Source organism: Tamandua tetradactyla, chromosome 5 (genome assembly GCF_023851605.1).
Source record: "Tamandua tetradactyla isolate mTamTet1 chromosome 5, mTamTet1.pri, whole genome shotgun sequence".
In the NCBI taxonomy this organism is placed as follows: Eukaryota; Metazoa; Chordata; class Mammalia; order Pilosa; family Myrmecophagidae; genus Tamandua; species Tamandua tetradactyla.
In genome coordinates this window covers 105,535,415-105,559,349 of record NC_135331.1, presented here as the reverse complement: position 1 = coordinate 105,559,349, position 23,935 = coordinate 105,535,415, and the positions used below count along the sequence as shown (strand labels likewise).

Below are 23,935 nucleotides of genomic sequence, written 5' to 3'. Positions count from 1 at the left end.
TCTACTTAGAATATATTGCTGCCCCTTTCATGATGGAAGTGGTCCAATATAATCAACCTGCCACCAGGTAGCAGGCTAATAACCCCAGGGAATGGTGTCATTTCAGGAACTGTTGAAACTTCAGTCTAATTACACATCTTTAAAAAAAGAGTGTGGTGGAGGTGAGGTCATGAAAAGAAATAGGTGTGTCTTTCAAGCAATTACCTCAGGGCATTCCATTGCAGTTTCATCTGGTGAAACAGGTTTAGTCACTCCAGACAGAGGAATGAGGGCTGTTTCCCCAAGCAAGGTGGTTAGAGTTAGTAGGCACTGAAGAGTTAATCTTGTTAGGTGGAGTGTGGATGGAAGATTCCTCTGGGCAGACTAGAGGCTGGGAAGCTGTTTCCTCAATGCAGGCTGGAGATCAAGAAATTTTTCCTCAGGGCAGTTCATACAGGTCTATCTAGGAAAGGCTCAGCAGATTCCAAGGAGTCCATCTCAATAAAGGGTAGTTTTTATTTGATATTTGGTGAGGCTGTATGTGCTGGTTTGAAAGGATATATGCCCCCCTAAGAAAAGCCATGTTTTAACATAAATCCCATTTCATAAAAGTAGAATAATCTCTATTCAATACTGTAAGTCAGGATTGGACATGGAGTTATCCAGGAAGGATTTGTGGAAACTCCTTATGTCTGATGGGCATGATCCGAGGCTAGAAAGCCAACGAGAGTGCTGTGGGACCTGTATAAACAGAGCCGCTGCCATTCTGGACTGGGAGATTCAGAGAAGGGACACGTTGGAGGAAAAATAACTTCATAGGCAAAACCATGGCGGCTGAGGTCTGAAGTCAAGAAGCCTTGGGCCAGGAGAGTGGACCCACCCAAGCCCACGGAGAGGGTGAGTTTGCCCTGAAGGCAGAGAATGGGCCTTCCACCTAGTTGTAGTGGAAGAGTCATGCCACCTCAAGCCTTGGAGAGATTCAGAGAGAGCAGCACCATGAAACAGAGTCCACCAGCCAGTGACCTTTGGAGATGAACAAGGAAAATGCCTCCCAGGGAGCTTCATGAAACCGGAAGCCAGGAGAGAAAACTAGCAGATGATGATGCCATGTTCGCCATGTGCCCTTCCAGCTGAGAGAGAAGCCCTGACTGTGTTCGCCACATGCCTTCCACTTGAAAGAGAAACCCTGAACTTCATCGGCCTTCTTGAACCAAGGTATTTTTCCCTGGATGGATGTCTTGATTGGACATTTCTATAGACTTGTTTTAATTGGGACATTTTCTCGGCCTTAGAACTGTAAACTAGCAACTCATTAAATTCCCCTTGTTAAAAGCCGTTCTGATTCTGGTATATTGCATTCCAGCAGCTAGCAAACTAGAACACTGTACTTGTCAGTTCTTTGTCTCTATGGACCAATGAAAATTGTCTAAAATTGAGAGTACTGCTGATTGTACAACCAAGTGAGGATACTGTAAGACATGGTTTGTTTATTTTGGACATTATCCATGAAGACCAATAGATGGAGGGACCTGAAGGGTACAATGACTGAGAAGCAGAATGGCAAACTGTGATATATTTATATGATGGAATATGATGTGGCTACAAATAGGAAGGACATCAAGAGGTATGCAACAAATTTAATGAACCTTAGGGACAATGTGTTGTGCAAAATAAGCCAGAATCAAAGAACAGATATGTTAAGGTCTCTTTCAGAAAATACTTATTTAAAAACTGGAGTCTAAATTGTAAGCCCTTAAAATAGTCACACAGAGCCTGAAGTTATAAGTGTAATTCTAGATTCTGAGACACTGAGCTATATGTCTATCAGCAGGTATTTTCCTGGAACTTTGAGTAACTCTGACACCTAAGACCCAGAAATGGAGTGCTGTCACCCTGAAAGTTAGCATAGCTACATACGACAACAGTTAAAGTAATAGAAAAAGAGATCATTTCTCAATTAGAGATAAAATCGAAGCCAATCTGGCTGGGACTAAGGTAAATCAGAATATAGGGTAAAAGATGATAGAGTACGCTACACGTTCATCTAAAGTATGAGGCTAAGGGCAGAGAGGTATATTATGTTTAGAACCTAAATTTTCTGTAACACCAAATCTAATTCAACTTGTCTGGATAGCTCATTTAAAGAACTCAAACTCCTGGAGTCCAGGAGGGGAATGGGGTCTTGTAATTCTGCAGCTTAATGTAGTACCTGGAGTCATCCCAGACTATAATGGGCTGATAATTAAGAAGTAATGTGTAGAGTTGGGAGGAAAAGTATGGAATTATTAAATTTTCCCACCTGGGAAATCCCTGGTACTCTCTCAAACATTAGGAACGCCATAAAAAATAGGCCAAGGCCTGGATTTTGAAGCTTGCCCTTATGAAACTTATTTCTGTAGCAGAGAAGGACTACCTATAATTATGCCTAAGAGTTGCTTCCAAGAAACCTCTTTGGTTGCTCAGATGTGGTCTCTCTGTCTCTCTCTCTCTCCCTGCCCAATTCTGCAAAGAAAATTATTACCCTCACCCCTATATGGGACATGATATTAAGGAGTGAAAGCTCCCTCACAAATGGGGACATGACTCCCAGAGTTCACCCTGGTCCTGGCACCAAGGAATTGACAATGCCTTCCGAACTAACAGGGGAGAGAAATGTAACAAAGCAAGGTATCACTGGCTAAGAGAGTTCAAATGGAGTCAGGAGGCTATTCTGGAGGCTACTTTTATGTAAGCTTCAGCTAGATATGGCTGATTGCCATAGCCCAACTAATAGCATTCCTGCTAACCTTCACACCTAGAGCTCTGAGACTCTACGAAAGTTTCATGTTCTAAGTTTACTTTCCTGAAACCTATAACCTCAGAGGGTTCCTATGCCAGGTAAGTCCTGAAACCCACAGGGGCCAGCCTCTCCAAGAATATCAATTATTTCATCCCCTTATCCTATATTGTTGACACCCCTTTTCAACATGAAAAAGTTACAATGGGTACAGCCCAAAGACCTGTATAGACTGGGAGTACTATCAAAGGAGAAGGAGAAATTGTAACAGAGAAGATATGATTTAAAAAAAACAAATATGGCTGCTAAATCACTATAATGATATTTCTTTTCGCTTCCAGTGTTTTGGAGCAGCTAGAAGGAAAATACTGAAAATATGGGTGAGTAACTCGTACTGAACTTCAAAACCTATTCTACTGTTAAAACATCTATAGTATAAATAGTATAAAATATCTACACTACTGTTAAAACATACTTTGAAAAGTGTTGCCTTTTTTACATATATGTTATGTTTCACAGTAAAAAACGTTTAAAAAAAAGCACAACTGAAAGAAAATGGGAGATCAGTTTGGACATGTCAAGTTTGAGTTGCCAATTAGACATCCAGCTGGAGATTCTGAGAGGCACTAGTGTTTATGAACCTAGAGTGTCTTAGCTTGTGAGGACTGCCGTAACAAAGTACATCACAAACTAGTTGGCCATTTCCAAAATAGGATCACATTGACTAGACTAGGGGTTAGGCTTTGAACATATCTTTCTGGGGAACACACTTCAATTTCTAATAGTAGGGAAGAGGATTAGCCAGAACACACAAACTTGGAGACTTTAAGTGAATTAAAGACATGAGACTAGGTGAGATTATCAAGATACTACCATAAGAATGAGTGCAAGATAAAGAAAGAAGATGTGAAAGAACTATACAGATGTTTTTATTATCAATCTCCCTAGAAAGCATAAAACCCTTTATCTGTTGAATGTGTCTTAAAATACAGGGGATAAAGTGATGACAAAAGAGAGTAGTCAAGAAAGCACTTTTTTTTTTTTACTTAATATAGGAAGAAGATTTATAACAGGGAGGAAGATACCAGCAGACACAGCATGCTGATTTGAAACTGTTATGTAACCCCAAAAAGCCATGTTCTTCTACTCCAATATTGTGGGTGCATACTTATTGTGGGTGGGATCTTTTGATTAGATTATTTCCATGGCAATGTAAGCCCACCCATTTAAGGTAGCCTACTGTTAAAACATCTATAGTATAAATAGTATAAAATATCTACACTACTGTTAAAACATACTTTGAAAAGTGTTGCCTTTTCAAAGTATGTTTTGAAAGCCTTCACAGGTGGTTTTCTGTTTGTTTAAATGCACTTAGTTTTCATTGAAGAACCCCAGGGTAAAAAGTTATAAGAAAGCCATTTGCGTGGAATGTTGTGAATTCATAATTTAATCCAAGATAAATTTCTTTCAGTATTTATTGATTTCAGGAAAAGCTGCGTCTTTACAGAAGTTGTAGGTTTGGTTTTTTTTTTTATTTTTTATTTTTTATTTATTTATTTATCTATTTTTTATTTTACATGGGCAGGCACCGGGAATCAAACCCGGGTCCTCGGGCATGGCAGGCAAGCATTCTTACCTGCTGAGTTAAGTTTGCTAATTTTTTTAAACACTACTCAATTTAAAGGAGTATAAAGAGGAACAGTGCAAAATAATCAAATACAGTGGACATGATACTATAATTGAGTAAGCAATGTATGGTCTACTGTAATTTGGTAATTAATAGACACATATTCTTTTACTGTCTTAAAAGACTCAAAATGCCAATTATGGATAGAGGCTGACACACTTCATTAGGATAAAGAAATAATCGACAACAATTCTTCAAATCATAATGCATAAGTCAAATTTTTTAAATTAAAACTTGGTGAACTATGTGCTGCTTTTGTTGTTTCCTAGGTGTTTTCTTTTTTCCTTTTTGTTTTTTACAGCGCAGCTGAGGTTTAAAAAAACTATGTACTTTCATCGCTACAGTTTAAGCAGTTACTCCTTATAAAGCACTCACTTCCTGGCACTGACATCAAAATGCAAAACTTTTGAGAAATTGGAGTCTAAAAAAAACCCCAGGAATTATAGTGTACTTGAACCAGTGATGTCCCATAATCACAAAGCTACAGATTTAGAATTTCTGTTGCTGTAAAAGGATCAAGCAAGGAAGGAAGTACATTTTTGACACATATAATCCTGCTACTAAAATTCAAATTTTACTGGCTTTACAGAATGGAGCAAGAAAATGCTCAAAAGTATTTCTGCTTGAATGGAGCAAGAAAATGCTCAAAGTATTTATAATTATAACGTAATGAACTAAAAACAAATGGTAGAGCTCTTGTGCTCAAGTCCCATATGGACTTTACAGTGAATAGTAGATATATGTTTATTTGGTATGACTCCTTCTCTTTTTATTTCCATCTCAATGATTTTACATACTTCAATCGAATGAACATCTGAAGAGATTGACTACAGAGTCCCCCAGGTCTGTGCTCCAACACCCAGTAAAGCAAACTGCTCTGCTTAACACAACTTTATCAGTATTCAAATCACTATTTAAATTTGGTTAACTCTACATAAAAGCAAAGAAATGAAAGAAAGAGACTTTCTTCTGGGGAAAAAAATGAAAGTCCTCCTTGGGATGAGACAGTGCGGTAGAAAAAGAACTAGCTTCAAAACTGGCTAGGCAATGTGCTAATTTCACTTCATATAAAATCTAAAAAACAGAGGTATGCTTTATATGAAAGATCTGATCTTTCTCCAAAAAAGAAATTCTACACAGAGGATGAACAAAGAAAAACTTTAAAGGACTGAATTATGCATGTCTACCTATCTATCTGTCACACAGTTTAGATTCATAGAAAGTCCACTACAAAGTTAAACAGTAAATATATAGTGGAAGAACATGTAGAATTGGGAGGCAACTTAAAGATGGAAACTTGGACCATCCAGAAGGCTACAGGGCAGGTCAAGTCATACTATATACCCATGAAGTTCATGTTCCTTTCATTAGTTCTTAGAACTTGCAGAGTACATTTGAAATCCTTTGAAAGGCTAACCTTCAAAGGATTTCAAATGTACTCCTTTTTAAATGGGGACCCAAGATGCTATCTGTGGTAGACTGGATTATTGTTCACAATTGTTTGTTGCCCATCCATGTAGGAAGATGAGATATTCCCACTCTGCTGGATTTAAGCACTGCATGACTGACTAATACAGTATTACTGGAAGCGATGGACAGAAGCTTTAAAAGCCATGCTCACTTCCCCTGACTGTAAGCATTAAAGAGTGTATTGAAAAAGAGCCCTGACCAGCCTGAATATCATTAAGTTACTACGTAGTTCTTTAGTAACCCACTAAGATTTTCAGATTGTTTATAACTGCAGTTCATCCTGACAAACCTAGAATACTACCTTTTTTTAAAAAAGGGATTAAAAATACAAATACACTTTTGTGTATACTTGTATAAACAAATGCTGGGAAGATAAAGTTAAAATATCTTCTAATAGAGGGCAGGGAAGAACAGTTGGATGGTGACAAGCATTCTGATGCATAACTCTATATTTCATTTCTGAATCATGAGAATGTATTATCTATTTTTTAAAAAAAGGACTCAAGAGCCACATGAAGTGATACATAAAATCTCATTCATATAGTACTCATATGTACTTTTCAGAAAATACATCAACTTCTCAAAGGTGTTCGTCAATCAAGAAACATGAAGAAAACAATACTCTAACTCTGTATAATTAAGATGGTATATAAGATTAGGAATAAACAGTCACTCACAAATACTTAATGAACAGGCACTTGATTTTGTTCTCATACTGCTATGTGCTATGTAAGTAAGCTAACTCGTAAGAGCAGAGATTCAACTGCTTTCCTCAGGAACTAACAAGACCATTACCTTCTGCTGCAAGGAAAAGGAAAGTACAATCTGGCATGAAAACTACCTGTTCCATATCTAGACTGTAAAGTTCTACTTACACTATGACTTCCTCAAAACTGGTAGCACTGTCAAAAATTACTTAAATGACATGATTGATAAATCAATCTCTGGAGTAGAAATGAGACATCAATGATTCTAGTCAAACATTTTTGGGACCTCGATATTAAGCAGCAGGTTAACAAAGAAAAGTAAGGTATAGTATAGTTTCTGCCATAAACAGATGACATTCTATTATTGGAAGGAAAAGATTTGTAAAGTATCATGATAAAAATCGAAGTAGAAAAAAGAAAAAACAGGTATTAGAAGATAACATCCAGGCTAAGTAAGTTAGAAGATTAACATTCAGGCTAAGACAACATCCAGGCTAAGACAGAGTACTGCATTTCTAATATTTTCTGGGACTTTTCTAAGATGAAAATTTGCCAATTAAGTAAAACAAAGTGGCCAAAGTATTCCATTTAGAAACAATTTCCTCAAATACTTCTTGAACTTACCTAAGGGAACTTAAATCATTTTATTCCATGATCTAATTATACTTATCTGGGTTCCTATCTGTCCTATTCCCTAGAAAACTAGTCTTTAAACTTTTGAACTGCACGGGGTGGGGGTGCAGCATTTAGCAGATAGAAGCCTTAGAAATATTCACTAAATCAAACTAATTTCCACTTTTTTCTAAGTTTATGTACTTAATCTAAAAATTTAGCACAGTTAGGGATAGCTAGTAACTAATTTATTCCTCTACCCTACTTATTACTTAAGTCCTAAAATCCTTACCTGAAAATGCATTATGTAAAGTTTGGCAATTTTTTCTCAATATATCATTCTTTATTCTTAGCTCTCATTACTAGATCTATTTATTATATAGATGTACAAGAAATCAACAGTATTCTATGAACATAAAGTAATACATTTTCCTCTCACTTTTCTAAAATTCCAAGAGCTTCCTTCTACATCCATTTGCATCAATTTTCCACAAAGGGACTTAATATTGGTTTTTCCATATCTATCACAATCTATTGATAATACCAAAGATAATATTGTTTTTTAAGCATTCACTCTTCTAAGTCTAATATTAGACTGCCTTTATATTAAAAAGCAAATGGACACAGGCAATACAGCTGTGGCCTGCAAAGTACAAATAATGAAAATCTCCAAGAAAAACAAAATTCTCTTAAAATGAATAAAGCAAATTCAGTAACTCAATTCATTGGTCGCTATGACTTAATGGCCTAAAAATGAAATCACTGAAGAATATACTTATGGTACCAAACCAAAATGAAAGATATCTGCTGGAACTAATTGACAGGTGACAGATGAAAAGAAAGATAGATAAATAGATACAGATATATATGTATATATACTTAAGTATTTCCTTGCTTCATCTAATAACAGGGCTTAGAAACAGCATCATCCCAGTAACAATGCACCTGGATCTGAATTTCTAAATTATTCCCCTCTAAATGAAACCAAAGTTACAGGATAAGTCACTATTCCAGGGTTGGAATAGGAAAAGTATGAGATGAGCCTGGTGTTGGACGAGAAGGTAAGGAAGAGCTGAAAAAAAATGACAGAGATATATTAAAAGGAAACAGGAATGCAAATCAATCTATAGTGACAAAAAGAAGATCTAAGTCTATTAGGGTAAGGGACAGAAGGAGAGATATGACCCAGTAAAAGGAACAAATCAACAATTCAACTAATTCAGGATATTCACATAGACATGGAAAATCCCATCAAAAATCAAATCAACAAGTTCAGGGAGGATATAAAGAAACACTGGGTGAGCAAAAAGAAGAAATCAAAAGTCTGAAAAAACAAATCACAGAACGTATGGCAATAAAAGGCATAATAGAAAAGATTAAAAGTACAATGGAAACCTACAACAATAGATTTGAAAAAGGAGAAGAAAGGATTACTGAGCAAGAGGACTGGATATGAGAAATCTGACACAAAAGAAAATAAAGGGAAAAGAACGGAAAATATGAAGAGAGTCTCAAAGAAGTGAATGACAACATGAAGTGCACTAATATATGTGTTGTGAGTGTTCCAGAAGAAGAGAAGAGAAAAGAAGAAGAAAGTCTAATAGAGGAAATAACCACTGAAAATTTGCCATCTTATGAATGACATAAAATTACAGATCCAACTAGTGCAGCTTACCCCAAACAGAATAGATCCAAATAGACATACTCTGAAACACTCGCTAATCAGATTGTCAGATGTCAAAGAGAAAGAGAAAATTTTGAAAGCAGCAAGAGGAAAGCAATCCATCACAACAAGTGAAGCCCCGTGTGGATCTCTCAGCAGAAACCATGGAGGAGGAAAGGCAATGGTGTGACACATCTAAGATCCTAAAAGAGAAAAACTGCCAACTAAGAATTCTATACCCAGCAAAATTGTCCTTCAAAAAAGAGGGGGAGATTAAAATATTTTCAAACAAACAATTACTGAGAAAATTTGTGACTGAGAGACCACTTCTGCAAGAAATACTAAAGGGAGCACTACAGGCAGAAAAGAAAAGGCAGAAGAGAGAGAGGTCTGGACATGAGTGAAGAAATGAAGATTATCAATAAAGGTAAAAAGTGAAAAAAACCCAGATATGATATATAAAATCCAAAAGACAAAATGGCAGAAGAAAGCACTGCTTTTACAGTCACAACATTAAGTGTAAATGCATTAAACTCCCCAATCAAAAGACAATGCCTGGAAGAATGGATTAAAAAACAGGACCCTATACTGTCTATGGAAAACTCATTCTTAGCCCAAGGACAAAAACAGGTTGAAAGGGAAGGGCTGGGAAAAAATATTTCATGGCAAACAACAATCAGAAAAGAGGAGGAATAACTATACCAATATCCAGTAAATTAGACTTCAAATGTAAAACAAAACAGACAAAAAAAGGATGCTATATTATAATAAGAGGAACAATTCAACAAGAAGTAATAGCAATTACAAATATTTATGCATGGAGCCAGAATACTCCAAAATACGACAAGTCAAACACTGACAACACTGAAGGGAGAAATAGACACAAAAAAATAGACACCTCTACCATAATAGTTAGAGACTTCAATTCCCCATGTTCATCAATGGACAGAACATCTAGACAGAGGATCAATAAAGAATCAGAAAATTTGAATAATACAATAAATGAACTAGACTTATCAGACATTTACAGTACATTACAATCCAAAACAGCAGGATACTCCTCATTCTTCTCAAGTGCTCATGGGTCATTCTCAAGGACAGACCATATGCTGGGTCACTAAGCAAGTCTCAATAAATTTAAAAAGACTGAAATCAAACAAAATAATTTTTCAGACTGTAGTGGGATAAAGTTGGAGATCAATCCAGGCAGTGGGTCAAAAAATTCACAAATATATGGAGGCTAAACCACACACTCTTAAACAACCACATCTACTAGGTCAAGGAAGAAATTACAAGAGAAATCAGTAAATATCTTGAGGCAAATGAAAATGAGAACACAACATATCTAAATTTATACAATGCAGCAAAAGCAGTGTTAAGAGGGAAATTTATTGCCTTAAAAAAGAAGAAAGAGCAAAAATCAAGAATCAAGGAATTAAACTGTTCACTGGGAAGGACTAGAGAAAGAACAACAAACTAATTCCAAACAGAACAAAAGGAAAGAAATAACAAAGATTAGAGCAGAAATAAATGAAACTGAAAATATGAAAATAATCAACAAAATCATCAAAACCAGTCCATTCATTGAGAAAATCAATAAAATGATGGAACCTTAGCTAGGATGACCAAAAAAAAAGCAGATGCAAATAAATAAAATCAGAAATGAAAGAGAAGACATAACCACCTGACCACACAGAAATAAAGGAGGCAATGAGAAGATACTATGAACAACTATATGCTAATAAACTAGACAATGTAGATGAAAGGGACAATTTCCTAAAAAGGCATGATCAACCAACATGGACAGAAGAAGAAAGAAATGATGTCAACAAACCAATCACAAGTAAAGAGATTGAATCAGTCATCAGGAAGCTCTCCGCAAAAAGAAAAGTCGAGGACCAGATGGTTTCACGTGGGAATTCAACCAAGCATTCAAGAAAAAATAACTACCAATCCTGCTGAAACTCTTCAAAAAAACTGAAGAGGAGCAAAAGCTACCTAACTTATTCTATGAAACCAACATCTCCCTATTACCGAAGCCAGACAAAGATATTACATGAAAAGAAAATAACAGAACAATCTTTCTAACTAATACAGATGCAAAACCCTCAACAAGATACTTGCAAATCAAATCCAGCAGCACATTAAAAGAATTATATACCATAACCAAGTGGGATTTGTTCCAGGTATGCAAGGATGGTTTCACATAAGAAAATCAATTAAGGTAATACACCACTATCAACAAATCAAAGCAGAAAAACCACATGATCATCTCTGTTGATGCAGAAATGGCATTTGACAATATTCAATACCCTTTCTTGATGGAAATACTTCGAATAATAGGAATAGAAGGGAAATTCCTCAACATGATAAAGGGAAGATATGAAAAACCCACAGCTAACATCATCTTCAATGGGGAAAGACGGAAAGCTTTTCCTCTGAGATGAGGAACAAGACAAGGATGCCCACTGTTCACCAATGCTATTCAATATTGTGCTGGAAGTTCTAGTCAGAGCAATTAGATAACAAAAAGGAATAAAAGGCATCCAAATTGGAAAGGAAGAAGTAAAATTCTCACTACTTGCAGATGATATGATACTATACATCAAAAACCCTGAAAAATCTACAGCAAAGCTACTAGAGCTAATAAACTCTTAGAAGGAATTATCTTAAAAATCTTCTGATAAGAGGTGGTTTTCTAGACCTTACACCCAAAGCACAAGCACTGAGAAAAAGAAATAGATAAATAGAAGCTCCTCAAAATTAAACACTTTTGGGTATCAAAACACTTTGTCAGCAAGGTAAAAAGGCAGACTACACAATGGGAGACAATACTTGGAAACCACTTATTAGGTAAGGATTTAGTATCCAGAATACATAAAGGATTTCTTCAACTCAACAAAAAGACAAACAAACCAATTAAAAAATGAGCAAAAGAGATGAAAAGACACTTCTCAGAAGAGGAAATACAAGAGGCACATGAAAGGATCTCAGTCTCACTGGCTATTAGGGAAATGCAAATCAAAACGACAATGAGATATAATCTGATACCCACTAGAATCGCCACTATAAAAAAAAAAAACAGAAAACAACAAGTTGGAGAGAATGCAGAAAAACAGGCACATTTTTTCACTGCTGGTGGGAATGTAAAATGCTATAACCACTCTGGAAGCCAATTTGGCAGTTCCTCAGGAAACCAAGCACAGAATTGCCATATCATCCAGCAATCCCATTACTACGTATATATTCAGAGGAAATGAAGGCAAGAATACAAACAGACAGTTTGCATGCTGATGTTCATAACAGCATTATTTATAATTGACAAGAGATGGAAACAGCCCAAATGTCCATCAACAGATGACTTGGCTAAAGAAGCTGTGGTAAAACATACAATCAAATATTATACAGCTGTAATAAAGAATAAAGTCATGAAGCATATAACAATGTGGATGAACCTTAAGGACATCATTTTGAGTGAAATTAGCCAGAAATAAATGGATAAATACTGTATGGTCTCACTAATATGAACTAACATAAATGAGTGCACTTTGAGAGGTGGTAGAAATAGTATAGAGTTTGGACATTTGGTACTGAAGGAGTACAGATCGTGCAACAAGACTGACTGCAAAAAATCACAATTGGAGAGTACAATATACCTGACTGTAGCACAACATATAATTACATTGAATGAAGCTGAATGTATGACTGAAGGAGAAGGGCTGTGGGCATGTACGAAACCAGAGGGAAAGATAGAGGATAAAGACTGAGAAGGTATAACTTAGGAAAGTCTAGAGTGGCTAATGATGGTGATTAATTATACAAAAGAAAAAAACGTTTTTGCATGAGGGAGAACAAATGAATGTCAGTATTGCATAGATGCTATATGGAAAAAAGAGAATCAATGTAAGCTAGGGTCTACAGTCAACAGTAACATTGTAAATATGCTTCCACTGAATCTAACAAAGGCATTTTGCCAAAACTAAAAGTCAACAGGTGGGGGGATAGGGAAAGGGGTATGGATTCTATGTGGAAGAAAAAGGAAATGTCTTCAGATAGAGTATGGTGGCAAAGGCATGTCTATACAATTAGGCTAGATTATATGATGTATGAATAAAACTGTCTAAAAATGAACAAAGAGAAACAAGTGCTAGAGAAAATGCAGAGAAAGAGATGTATCTTTTCTATCGGTAGGGAGATGAGAGGTCTAAGCCCCTTAGAGGGCAGTGTGGTACTTCCACAGGAGGCTGGCGGTTGGGTTGGCGTATGATGCCAAAACCCTGTTGCAAAGTATATACCTGGAGGAACTGAGTGTGCAGGCATGAATGGACATTTGCACACTGGTGTTTATGGCGGCAGTGTTCATGATTCATAATGGATGGAGGTGGCCTACAGGTACAAAGACTGATGAATGGAAGAGGGAACTATGGTGTATACATACAATAGGATACTCAGCAGCTACACGAAAGAATGAAGTTGTGAGACATGCAACTAGGTGAATGAAACTTAAGGACTGTATGTTGATTGAAATGTCAGAAACAAAAAGACAAATATTATCATGGCTCACTCATATAGACTAGCTATAATATAAAAACTCAGTGAACTGAAGTTGAGAGCATGGGTTATTAGGTTGGGGCCTATGGTAAAAGGTCCTATATTGTAAGCTCTTAGAGTAGTCATATAAATTCAGAAGTTTTAACTGTTACTTCTAAATTCTGAGATACTAGGCTGTTTGCATATAATTAGGTCATTCCCAAAAACAGGTTATTTATGTGAAACCTGAGACTCAGAGTTAGAGCTCTGAAGTTATGAATGTCAGTTCCATATAAGAACTGTTTAAAAAGTTGAAAAAGTGATCAAATTTCGATATGACAGAAGTTGATCTGGATAGAACTAAGGTAGAGCAGAATACAGGGTAAAGGTTGATATCGTTCATATTTTAAAACTTCAATTTCTGTGTAAGACCAAGGGGAGAGATGCTTATTTGGTGCAAAATTTATATTTTGGGTAACGCATTATCTAATTTAACTTGTATGGTCAGTTTAGTTGAATACAAGTACATGGAATCAAATAGGGCATGAGATTTTGTTGGTTTTTCCATATTAGTGGCATGCTCCAATATATCCCTAAGTAATTTGGGCAGTGAATAAAGAAGTACTTGCAAAATCCCCTTGGGGCACTAGGGAGAAAGGAGGAGATATTCAACTTCCTCATTTGGAAAACTTCTGATATTCTTGCAAGCATTGGGGACAACCAAATCAAGAGACCAAGCCTTGGAGTTCACCCCTTATGAAACTTATTTCTGCAAAGAAGAAGCTAAGCCTACTTATAATTATGCCTTAGAGTCATCTCCAGAGAACCTCTTTTGTTGCTCAGATGTGGCCTCTCTCTGAGCCACATCTTAGAGAGATGGTGAACTCAGTGCCCTCTCATCTACATGGGACATAACTCCCAAAGAAGTAAATCTCCCTGGCAACCTGGACAGAACTCCCAGGACGAGCTGGGCCCCAGCATCATGGGATTGAGAAAGTGTTCTTGGCCAAAAAGGGTAAGAGAGAAATAGAAAAAATCAAGTTTCAGTGACTTAGAGTTTTCAAACAAAGTCAAGAAGTTATCCTGGAGGTTATTCTTATGCATTACATAGATATCCTTTTTTAGTTTATGGTGTATTGGAGTGGTTAGGGGGAAGTAGTTGAAACTGCTGAGCTGTGTTCCAGTAGCCTTGATTCTTGAAGACAGCTGTATAACAATACAGCTTTTTAATGTGACTGTGATTATGAAAACTTTGTGTCTGATATTCCTTTTATCCAGAATATGGACAGATGAATAAAAAAATATGAATAAAAATATATATAAATAATTGGGGGGATAAGGGGTAAAATACATTGGGTATAGGGAAATACTGATGGTCAATGAGATGTAGAGCTAAACAGTATGGGATGTATAAGTTTTTTCTTTTTATTTCATTTCCTAGTGTGATGCAAATGTTCTCAAAAATGATCATGGTGATGAATACACAACTATATGATAATGGTGTGAGTCACTGCCTGTTTACCACACATGAACTATATGTGTGTGAAGATCTGTCAATAAAAATATTAAGAAAAACAATACCTAGGGCTCAAATGAGACTCTACAAAGTTTTCATGTATTAGGACTGCCTTCCTGGAACACGTAATTCCCAGAGGACTCCTAAATCAGATAAATTCTGAAAGTCAGAAGGATCAGCCTCTCCAGGATAATCAATTAATTACATCTCCCATCCTTTAGTATGGATACCCCTTTTCAACATGAAAATGTCAGAACAGGCACTGCCCAAAGTTTGCTATAGATTGGGAGAGGATTAAAGGAGAAGGAGGAGGTTTATAAGAGGAAAATGGGATTTAACAAATAGGTATAGCTGCTAAATCACTATATTAATATTCCTTCTAGCCTCTAATGTTTTGGAGCAGCTAGAAGGAAAAATCTGAGATGACGGAATGGTAGTCCACGACAAACTCTGGGATCTATTCTGTAACAACTTGTTGAAGTGTGCTTTGAGAAGTATTGCTTTTCTCTTTCTTTGCTTTGTATATATATTTTACAATAAAAAAAAATTTTAAACATTAAAAAAAGTAATGGTAACAAAAATACTGACATATAAATACAAGGATAAATTAGCAAATGGGGCAAAATGGTAACAATTGGGCAAAGGTTATGTGGGAGATCTGAACTATTTTTGTCAATTTTTTTCTTCAACTTAAAAGAAAAATTTCAAAAAAACAAATCACTGTATTGGTGAAAAGAATGGACCCATAAAGTGTAAAAAACAGCATGGAGAAATACATAGGAATAGAATCAGAAAGCCAAAATTCTTAGAAGTCCTGATTCTTCTAAGAAGAATATATATGTAGATTTTTAAGTCATAACTTCTTAGTGACTCTGGTTTCTCAGCTATAAACTGAGAGGGCCATTCTAGGACTTTCTAATCTATAGATTATCTATCTAGGTGTCTGTGAGCTTGCTCCATCACCTAATGTCTTTTTGTACTTTTTCATTACTTGGCTTTTCTCAAGGTCAGGATTTTCTTAAAAAGCAAATAAAAACAAAGAAAAAAACCTTTACAAATCATTATTGTGTAAACAAACCATAATTATGGATGAGATCAAAAGTTTCAGAGAAATTTCTTGATAAAATCTAAAAAGATAAAAGAAAAAACTTCAATGCTTATATATAGATGGTATAATAACCACTGAAGATATTTTTCAAAGGAAGCAGAAAGAAAGAACAGTTTAAATGTATCTACTATGTTGTGATCATTGTGCTTAAAAACTATCTTGCCAAGTTCCATAACAACCCTTTTAGGTAAAGATCATTATTCTCATTTTGTAAACAAAGAAACTGCAATTGAGCAAAGATAACTAAGACATCGTCCCTAATATCACGGGAGCCTAACTCCTAAGCATGGTATATCTAGATTTAAAACACACACAAGTAAACATTGCAATAAAGTAGGAAATGTTAGGTAGAAAAACAGTTTGGGCAATCTTAAAACGTCATCTAATTTTTTTCAATGATACATAGCAATGTATCTTGGTGTAGCAATGACACTTTTTGTTGGGGGGGGTGTTCTTTCATGTGTGTGTTCTTTTTTTAAAATATTTTTATTGGTATATCTTCACACACATACAGTCCGCATCCAGTGCACACAATCAATGGCTCACAATACCATAACACAGTTGTGTATTTATCACAATTATCATTTTTAGAGTATTTGCATCATTCCAGAGAAATTTAAAAAAAAGAAAAAACTCAAATATCCCATATCCCTTATCCCTTCCTCTCACTGACCACCACTATTTCAATCTACCCAATTCTTATTTACCCTTTATCCCCCCTAACTATCTATTTCTTTTTCCTTATTTTTTTAATCATCTGCCCATATCCAGACTAAAAGGAGTATCAGAAATAAGGTTTTCACAAACACACAATCACACTATATAGTAAAAGCTATATAGTTATACAATCTTCTTCAAGAATCAAGACTACTGGCACACACAGTTCAACAGTTTCAGGTATTTTCCATCTAGCCACTCCAATGTACCATAAATGAATGTACTATAAACTGAAAAGGGATATCTATAATGCATAAGAATAACTTCCAGGATAATCTCTTGACTCTGTCTGAAATCTCTCAGTCATTGAAACTTTATTTTGTCTCATTACTCTCTTTTCCTCTTTTGGTCAAGAAGGCTTTCTCAAGACCACGATGCCATGTCCCAGCTCATGCCAGGAGTCCTATCCCAAGTTGCCAGGGAGATTTACACCTCTGGGACTCATGTCCCACGTAGTGGGAAAGGCATGAGCTCACCTGCCAACCTGGCTTAGAGAAAGAGGCCACATCTGAGAAACAAAAGACGTTCTCTGGGGGTGACTCTTAGGTATAATTATAAGTAGGCTTAGCTTCTCCTCTGCAGGAATAAGTTTCACAGGGATGAACCCTAAGATCAAGGACTCAGCCTACTGATGTGGTTGTCCCCACAGCTTGCGAGAATATCAGGAACTCCCCAGATGGGGAAGTTGAATATTTCCTCTGTTCCCAAGGGGACTATGCAAACATATTTTTATTCTCTGCCCAAATTACTCTGGAATATGTTAGGTCATTACACTAACGTGTATATGCCAACAAGATCTCACACTCTATTCCAGAATTCCATGTAATTATGGTGTTCAAATAAACTGAACACACAAGTTAACTTAGATAATCTGTGTAGCTAGCACTGATTCTGAAAAAAATAAGTGGTACCAGCAATCTTTAAAGGTTTTATGTCTACGCCTCGATATATATGAATATATGGAATCATTATAAAATTGCCAAATAATACTAGTTAATATCAGCATAAATCCTGTAAAATCCTCATGACGTATACTTCTCTATCAAGAAAAAAAAGAGAGAGATCTCTTTATCATGTGCAAATATTTATGAAGTCAATTATTCTTCTGGAAAAAAAAGGTATCCTAGATTCCACAGCAATTTCTAAAATTAAGAATTTAGATCTTGCTAGGCAGAAATTTTTTTCCATCATATTCTTGAATGGGGAGCAAACTAAGACTGTGTTAATGAATTTTTTTTAAATGACAGTGATCACAGAATAAATGACATTTGGCCACAAAGGGAAGAAAATCTATTATGTGAATATGGAAAAATAACCAAAGGAAGATATAACTTAATGTGTTAGTTAGATTCAGTTGTCAACTTGGCCCGGTGAGCATACCTAGTCTTGTTGCTGCGGACATAAGCCAATGGTACGTGAACCTCATCTGTTGCTAATTACATCTGCAGTCAGCTAGGAGGCGTGTCTGCTGCAATAAGTGATGTTTGACTTAATTGGCTGGTGCTTAAATGAGGCAGCACAAGGTAGCACAGCCTAAGCAGCTCAGCCCAGGCCTTTGGAGATGCAGAAAGAAGTCACCCCGGGGAAAGTTGTCGGAACCCAGGGGCCTGGAAAGAAGACCAGCAGAGACCATCCTGTGCCTTCCACGTAAGAAAGAGCCTCAGTGGAAAGTTAGCTGCCTTTCCTCTGAAGAATTAATGAAAGAAATCCCCTTTAATTAAAAGCCAATCCGTCTCTGGTGTGTTGCATTCCGGCAGCTAGCAAACTAGAACACTTAAGAAGACACTTTTTAAATTTGAAGAAGATAGGCCATTTACAAACTTGGCAGATTAAAATTATATAAATTTTAAATATTGTAAGTAGGAAGTTTATCTTAAATGGGAAGAAATCAGTTAAGTAGAATCAATTCATAGCCAGGGTACAAAAGGTTACTTAGGGTTGATGCATACATCAGAGAAGTAAAAATATTAAATTACTTACCTTCATATTTAGCTCATTTTATGGCCTTGATAAGCTGTTTTTAAGTAGGTAAACTGAAGCCAATGGTTCAAAATATTATATATCTAATTACCAAGAACAGAATTTTTTAAAAATCATAATAAAAACTAGATCATATAATAAGTTTAAATTTATTCAAAATTTTTAAATAGTCTACCTGAATCCTCCTGGACTTCATGAGTTTCACCATCATCTGCTACTTCTAATTCTTTCACAAAATTTGAAGGAAATAGTCCCAACTTGTTGTTCAGGGTTCCACTCCACCAGCCTTCTTCTACCTGAAAAGAGTTTACAACTCAAGATAATAAAAAGGTATTTATTTTAAGCAAAACTTTTCCCCATGGGAAAATTAGGCAGCAGAAGGGAATGAGCAAAAGTGTTAAAGATGCAAAACAATTCCTTTAAAACTAGTAGAAAATACAATGTGAAAAGAAATGTGTTTTAAGCAAGGGGCTAAATCTTCAGTGGTTTGGATTAATCATATATCAATAATACTTTCAAACATTTACAATGAGAACTTGTAATCAATTGCAATCTATGAAGTAAAGAAATATCAGAAAACCAAGTGTAATGTTTTGCCAGCAAGAACTAAATATTTCTTTTCTGGAATGTCACTCTTTTAAACACTATTGAGCCTCAGTTCATAAAAAATTGTGACACATAGTATCTAAGGTATTAGGAAATTTTTTATTTGGAAAAATGTATGATGAATCTAAGAATATAATTTCCTAAATGGCACAGAAGATTACTAAGTTTTTTACTTGAATGGTGATAACCCAATAATGCTTTATTGGGTAAAAACAAGGTTTTAGAGAGTAAACTCGTTACTGAAAATTTTAGTACATAAAGTATCACAGCGAGAAAAAAAAAGAAACTTTTTTTTTGTTTAAAGTACTTTTAAAATTTCTTTCCACATCGTAACACAAAGCAAGCTTTGAATAAAGTTACTCAACCACCAGGCAATCACTGTGTATAAGCCATGGGATTAACTACTAGTGAAAAGATTCAAATTTGCAGAAAGTAAAACCACTATCCTTGAACAAAACAACCTAAAGAAAGAAGAAAAAAAAAAAAAAGCAGATAATAGTTATACCACAATGTAAGTGGTACCAAGCAAAGTATGAACAAAATGCTATAGGAACACAGAGGAAAGGCTTAAAAGAATAAAAAAGGTTTTCCTAAAAAGAAATGAGAAAAGAGTTGTATATTAAAGGTATATTAAAATGAATACGAGTTTTCCATGTTAAAAGCATATGAAAAATATAGTGGCATAAAAATAAATGATTTAGGGCAGGCCACAGTGGCTCAGCAGGCAGAGTTCTCGCCTGCCATACCAGATACCCGGGTTCGATTCCTGATGCCTGCCCATGCAAAAAATAAACTAAATAAATAAATGATTTATTCATAGACAGCATAGCTGAGATACAGGGTAGCTAGAATACAAGCTGTTTGAGGGAGGAAGAATGCAGTGAGTGTGACAAGTTCAGACTTTTTAGCAGACTTAAGGAAGACTGGGAGTGATTCAAACCAGGTTTAATGGAGAATATGGGGACCAAACTGTAAAGGGCACAAGGGAAACACAAAGATATTGTTATCTACACTTGAAACCCCAAACTGTCAGCAAAGGAGTAGCTGGTATTTTTGATTAAAGAATTCTTAGGAGGCAGAGGAGTACAGTGTGAAGTACTAGACTGGGACCAGATCCTGGCTTCCCTGTATATTAGACATGTGAACTTTGGCAAAGATATCTACAATAAGATCTCCTATCCCACATGCTAATTTACAATGTGATCTTCATACTCCTCCAACCAAGAGGTAGGAGTCCTTGTCCCCTTCTCCTTCAATCTGGGTTACTGAAGACTCAACTGTAACCAAAAAAGTGTGCTGAAGTGACACTGCATCACTTCCAAGACTAGATTATAAAAGGCAATGAACTTTTTACCACATTCACTGAAAATGGTTGCACTTAGAGACCTGAACTGCCATGTAATAAATCTAACTATCCTGGAACTCCCGAGCCCCCTTAAGGTAAGAAAGCAGAGCCCAGTATAGAAGCCACAAATAGCCACCCTAGTCTTAGAACACAGTCAAACCATTCCTGCTGTGCCCTTTCTGTTCATGACCCACATCATCCCTGACCATAATAAAATAGTTGTTTTTGACACTAAGTTTGGTGTGGTTCGTTATGCAGCAACAATAACTGGAACAGGTAATTACTTATTCACTATGATTCAATCTCTTCATATGTAAAATGAAGAAGAATTCCTGCTTCATTAAGCTCTACATTCCAGAAATTTTAAAGTAATAATAAATGTGAAACACTTATCACAGTACTTTAGACATTTATAGGATCAATAAATGTTAACTGCTATTATTACCACCTAGTGAAAATAAAACATAATTGCTTTTTGTATAAGTATAGTGAAAGCTGCCATAAGCATTAGTGATAAATTATGTTACATGATGTTTTGACAGAAAGTCAATACCTGTCACAATATATGACACCAAAACCTATTATGAACATGAGTCACTGGCTGCCAAATAACAGCTATCTAAATCATCCTTTAATGGCAAGAACAGATATATAAAAAGTTGTTTTCAAAATATTTTTAAACTTTGTTCTAAGATATCGGAATATGGAAAATGTGTTTCTGTTCATAGTTGAATGTGAAGATTAAAACAAGGCAAAGCTTTTAAGAAGATTCTGCTATTGTACAAGGTAAAATTCCTTTTATTTCACTATTCTGTGCTTATATTAAAGTCAGAATCAAAGAAAAGGCTACTTTGCTTTCATGAAATTTTAATCAAAAAAGAAGTTTTTAATCCTACAGGCAGCAGATAAAAAAACAGGATACAAATACTGGGTATAGCAAGGATGAATAAACCTTCATTTCTACAGATAATGCAAGTTTGCATTAAATCATTAAAGAGCCATTTAAAAATCTACACCTTTAAACTTTTATTTAAAAAGCTGGCAAATTCTCACAGAAAAAAATTATTCTTACAAAGCAGTTTTCTAAAATTCAGACTGTCAATTGCAATTGCTGCTTTATTCCTAACACATATATTATCTTTTTCCTTTTTTTTTCCCTAGATTAGAAGCCTGTTTATTAGTAAGTTAAATTTCTGCTTTTAAACATTTTAAATTTGGTCTTGTCAAAGCAAGACCTCAAAAAATTAGTCTTGTAACTCACTGTTGTTTCTCTCCATGGAAATCTTTAGTAAAAGGCGAAAGATTTATACGATCTGAAGAGAAACCTGAGTATAACACATATATTTTCCTTACCTCATCATTAATATCAATAATATCTCCCACTTTGAGCTCCAGCTCATCCTCATTCTGTGGCATGTACTCAAAGAGAACTTTACACTGGCGCTTCTTGGTTTCTAAAAGAAGAAATATAAAAAAACTGGGTTTTAACAGATTATTAAAAGAAACAACAGAACCTTTATTTACATGCTGTGTTTAAATTCATAGGACTTACATGAATAAATAATAGCAGATCATATGAGTATTCTAAACGGCTAACCACAAAGGATCCTGGCTAGCTTTCTCCCTGTCCCCATACTAATAACCTACTGATTCCTAAATAAATTTAAATCAACTAAAAATAAAGTATAAGACTCCTGTTAATGAAATTTATTACAATAAATCTGATTCTACCAATTACATGGTCAATTCTGAGACTACAAATACAAATAATAAAAGTTGCTATTGGTACAACATATTTATCATAGACAAGTTCTCCAGGCCAGTGATTCTCAAACTACTTCCTGATAAAAGTCTAGGAGTACTTAAAATGTTCTACTTTCAAAAGAGTGTCTGGGATAAGAGGGAAAATGTAGAAATCTAAGATTTATTTTACCTTTAAATAGCTATTATTTCCTGACAGATAAAAACTAACTCAAACTGGTGAAGATAAAAATAATTTTATTTAAACTAGCTTTTCAAACAAGTTTTTGAAAATGTAGCTAGGAGTTCTCATTTATAATCATCCATGGATGAATTCTCAACCTCTTTCAAATTTATTTCGCAAGACTAGCAGCATCAGTATCACTTGAAAGCTTGTTAGAAATACACTATCTCAGCTTATATTAAATTCAGAATCAAAGAATTTATTCTCAGACCAAGTAAATCAGAATCTGCAGTTTACCAAGATCCCAGCTAAAATTCAATCTTGCACTAATGATCTTTTTTTATTCCTTGAAATCTACAAGCTGTATTTCTTCTGAGATTTAAGTACACTGTTTCTTTTGTTAGTTACAAATTACCTTCATCTCCAAAGCCCATCTTTGCCTGCCTTCATTCCCGAAGCCGACCTTTGCTGGTTGAAGAACTCATCTTTAGGTCTCCCAGCTTAGAAAAGAGACTTCCTCCTAAATAGCTCTCTGGATTAAATACTCCTCTTCTTTGTGCTTCTAGAGCATCCTATACCCACCCTATTAATTCCTACAACCTTTTATTGACAATTCACTTTTTTCCTTTTCATTCTATAATAATGACCTATTTTCTTGTTTGCACCCCTTTTTCTTTGTAGGCTAAAGAAAAATGGAAAAGTCTACTAATCACTCGAACCTAGCAACTACTATAGTGCCTGACTTATAATAGGTATTCATTAAATATTTTTGAACAAATGAATTACTAAGCATTAAGGACTAATCACATGGTATGGATGCCAACCAAAATCATCCTGAGAGTGACTTTCTACATTCCATCAATACTCCTGTTGCCAACAACGCTAATAAGATTTTTTTTCTGAACTGAAATGCACACTTTAAAAACTAGCAGGACTCAAGAGACATTAAACATGCACGTTAAACAATTAGTAGTAAAAAGTTAACTATACAATGAGATAATATTTGATGCAAACTAAAAATAGTCCCAAAAATTATAAAAAGGAGAGGTTTGAACGGGGAAATAGATATGGAAGTCTTCAAAAAAGAAATGGTAACAGAGTTATTAATGAAAGATAAGCAAGATGCAAGAACTAGGAAAAAGGTGCATATTCCAGATCAAGAAAAAGTTTTACTAAGGAAATAGGAATCAATAATACAAGAATTCTAAAGTGATTGTTCTTGCTGGCAACAAAGGAGAATCCTAAGAAGTTGTGTGGGTAAGCATAATTTCACTGCATCTATTCACAGTTATAAACATCTCCAAATAAACTTTAA

General features: G+C 35.3%; 1 protein-coding gene and 1 non-coding gene across 5 annotated transcripts in view; both read right to left on the bottom strand.

Annotated features, from left to right (window-relative positions):
• The window catches only part of CD2AP (CD2 associated protein), a 189,852-nt gene that overhangs the window by 32,894 nt on the left and 133,023 nt on the right, over window positions 1-23,935 (bottom strand). For all 4 annotated transcript variants that reach the window (XM_077162006.1, XM_077162007.1, XM_077162008.1 and 1 more), the window contains 2 exons: window positions 22,050-22,150; window positions 18,921-19,041 (listed from right to left, as the gene is read on the bottom strand). In XM_077162006.1, the coding sequence (XP_077018121.1) occupies window positions 18,921-19,041; window positions 22,050-22,150 (222 nt within the window). The remainder of the gene's footprint in view (window positions 1-18,920; window positions 19,042-22,049; window positions 22,151-23,935) is intronic.
• Window positions 21,913-22,029, bottom strand: LOC143685233 (U5 spliceosomal RNA). The gene has a single exon (XR_013176481.1). It is a non-coding gene; the product is annotated as a U5 spliceosomal RNA (small nuclear RNA).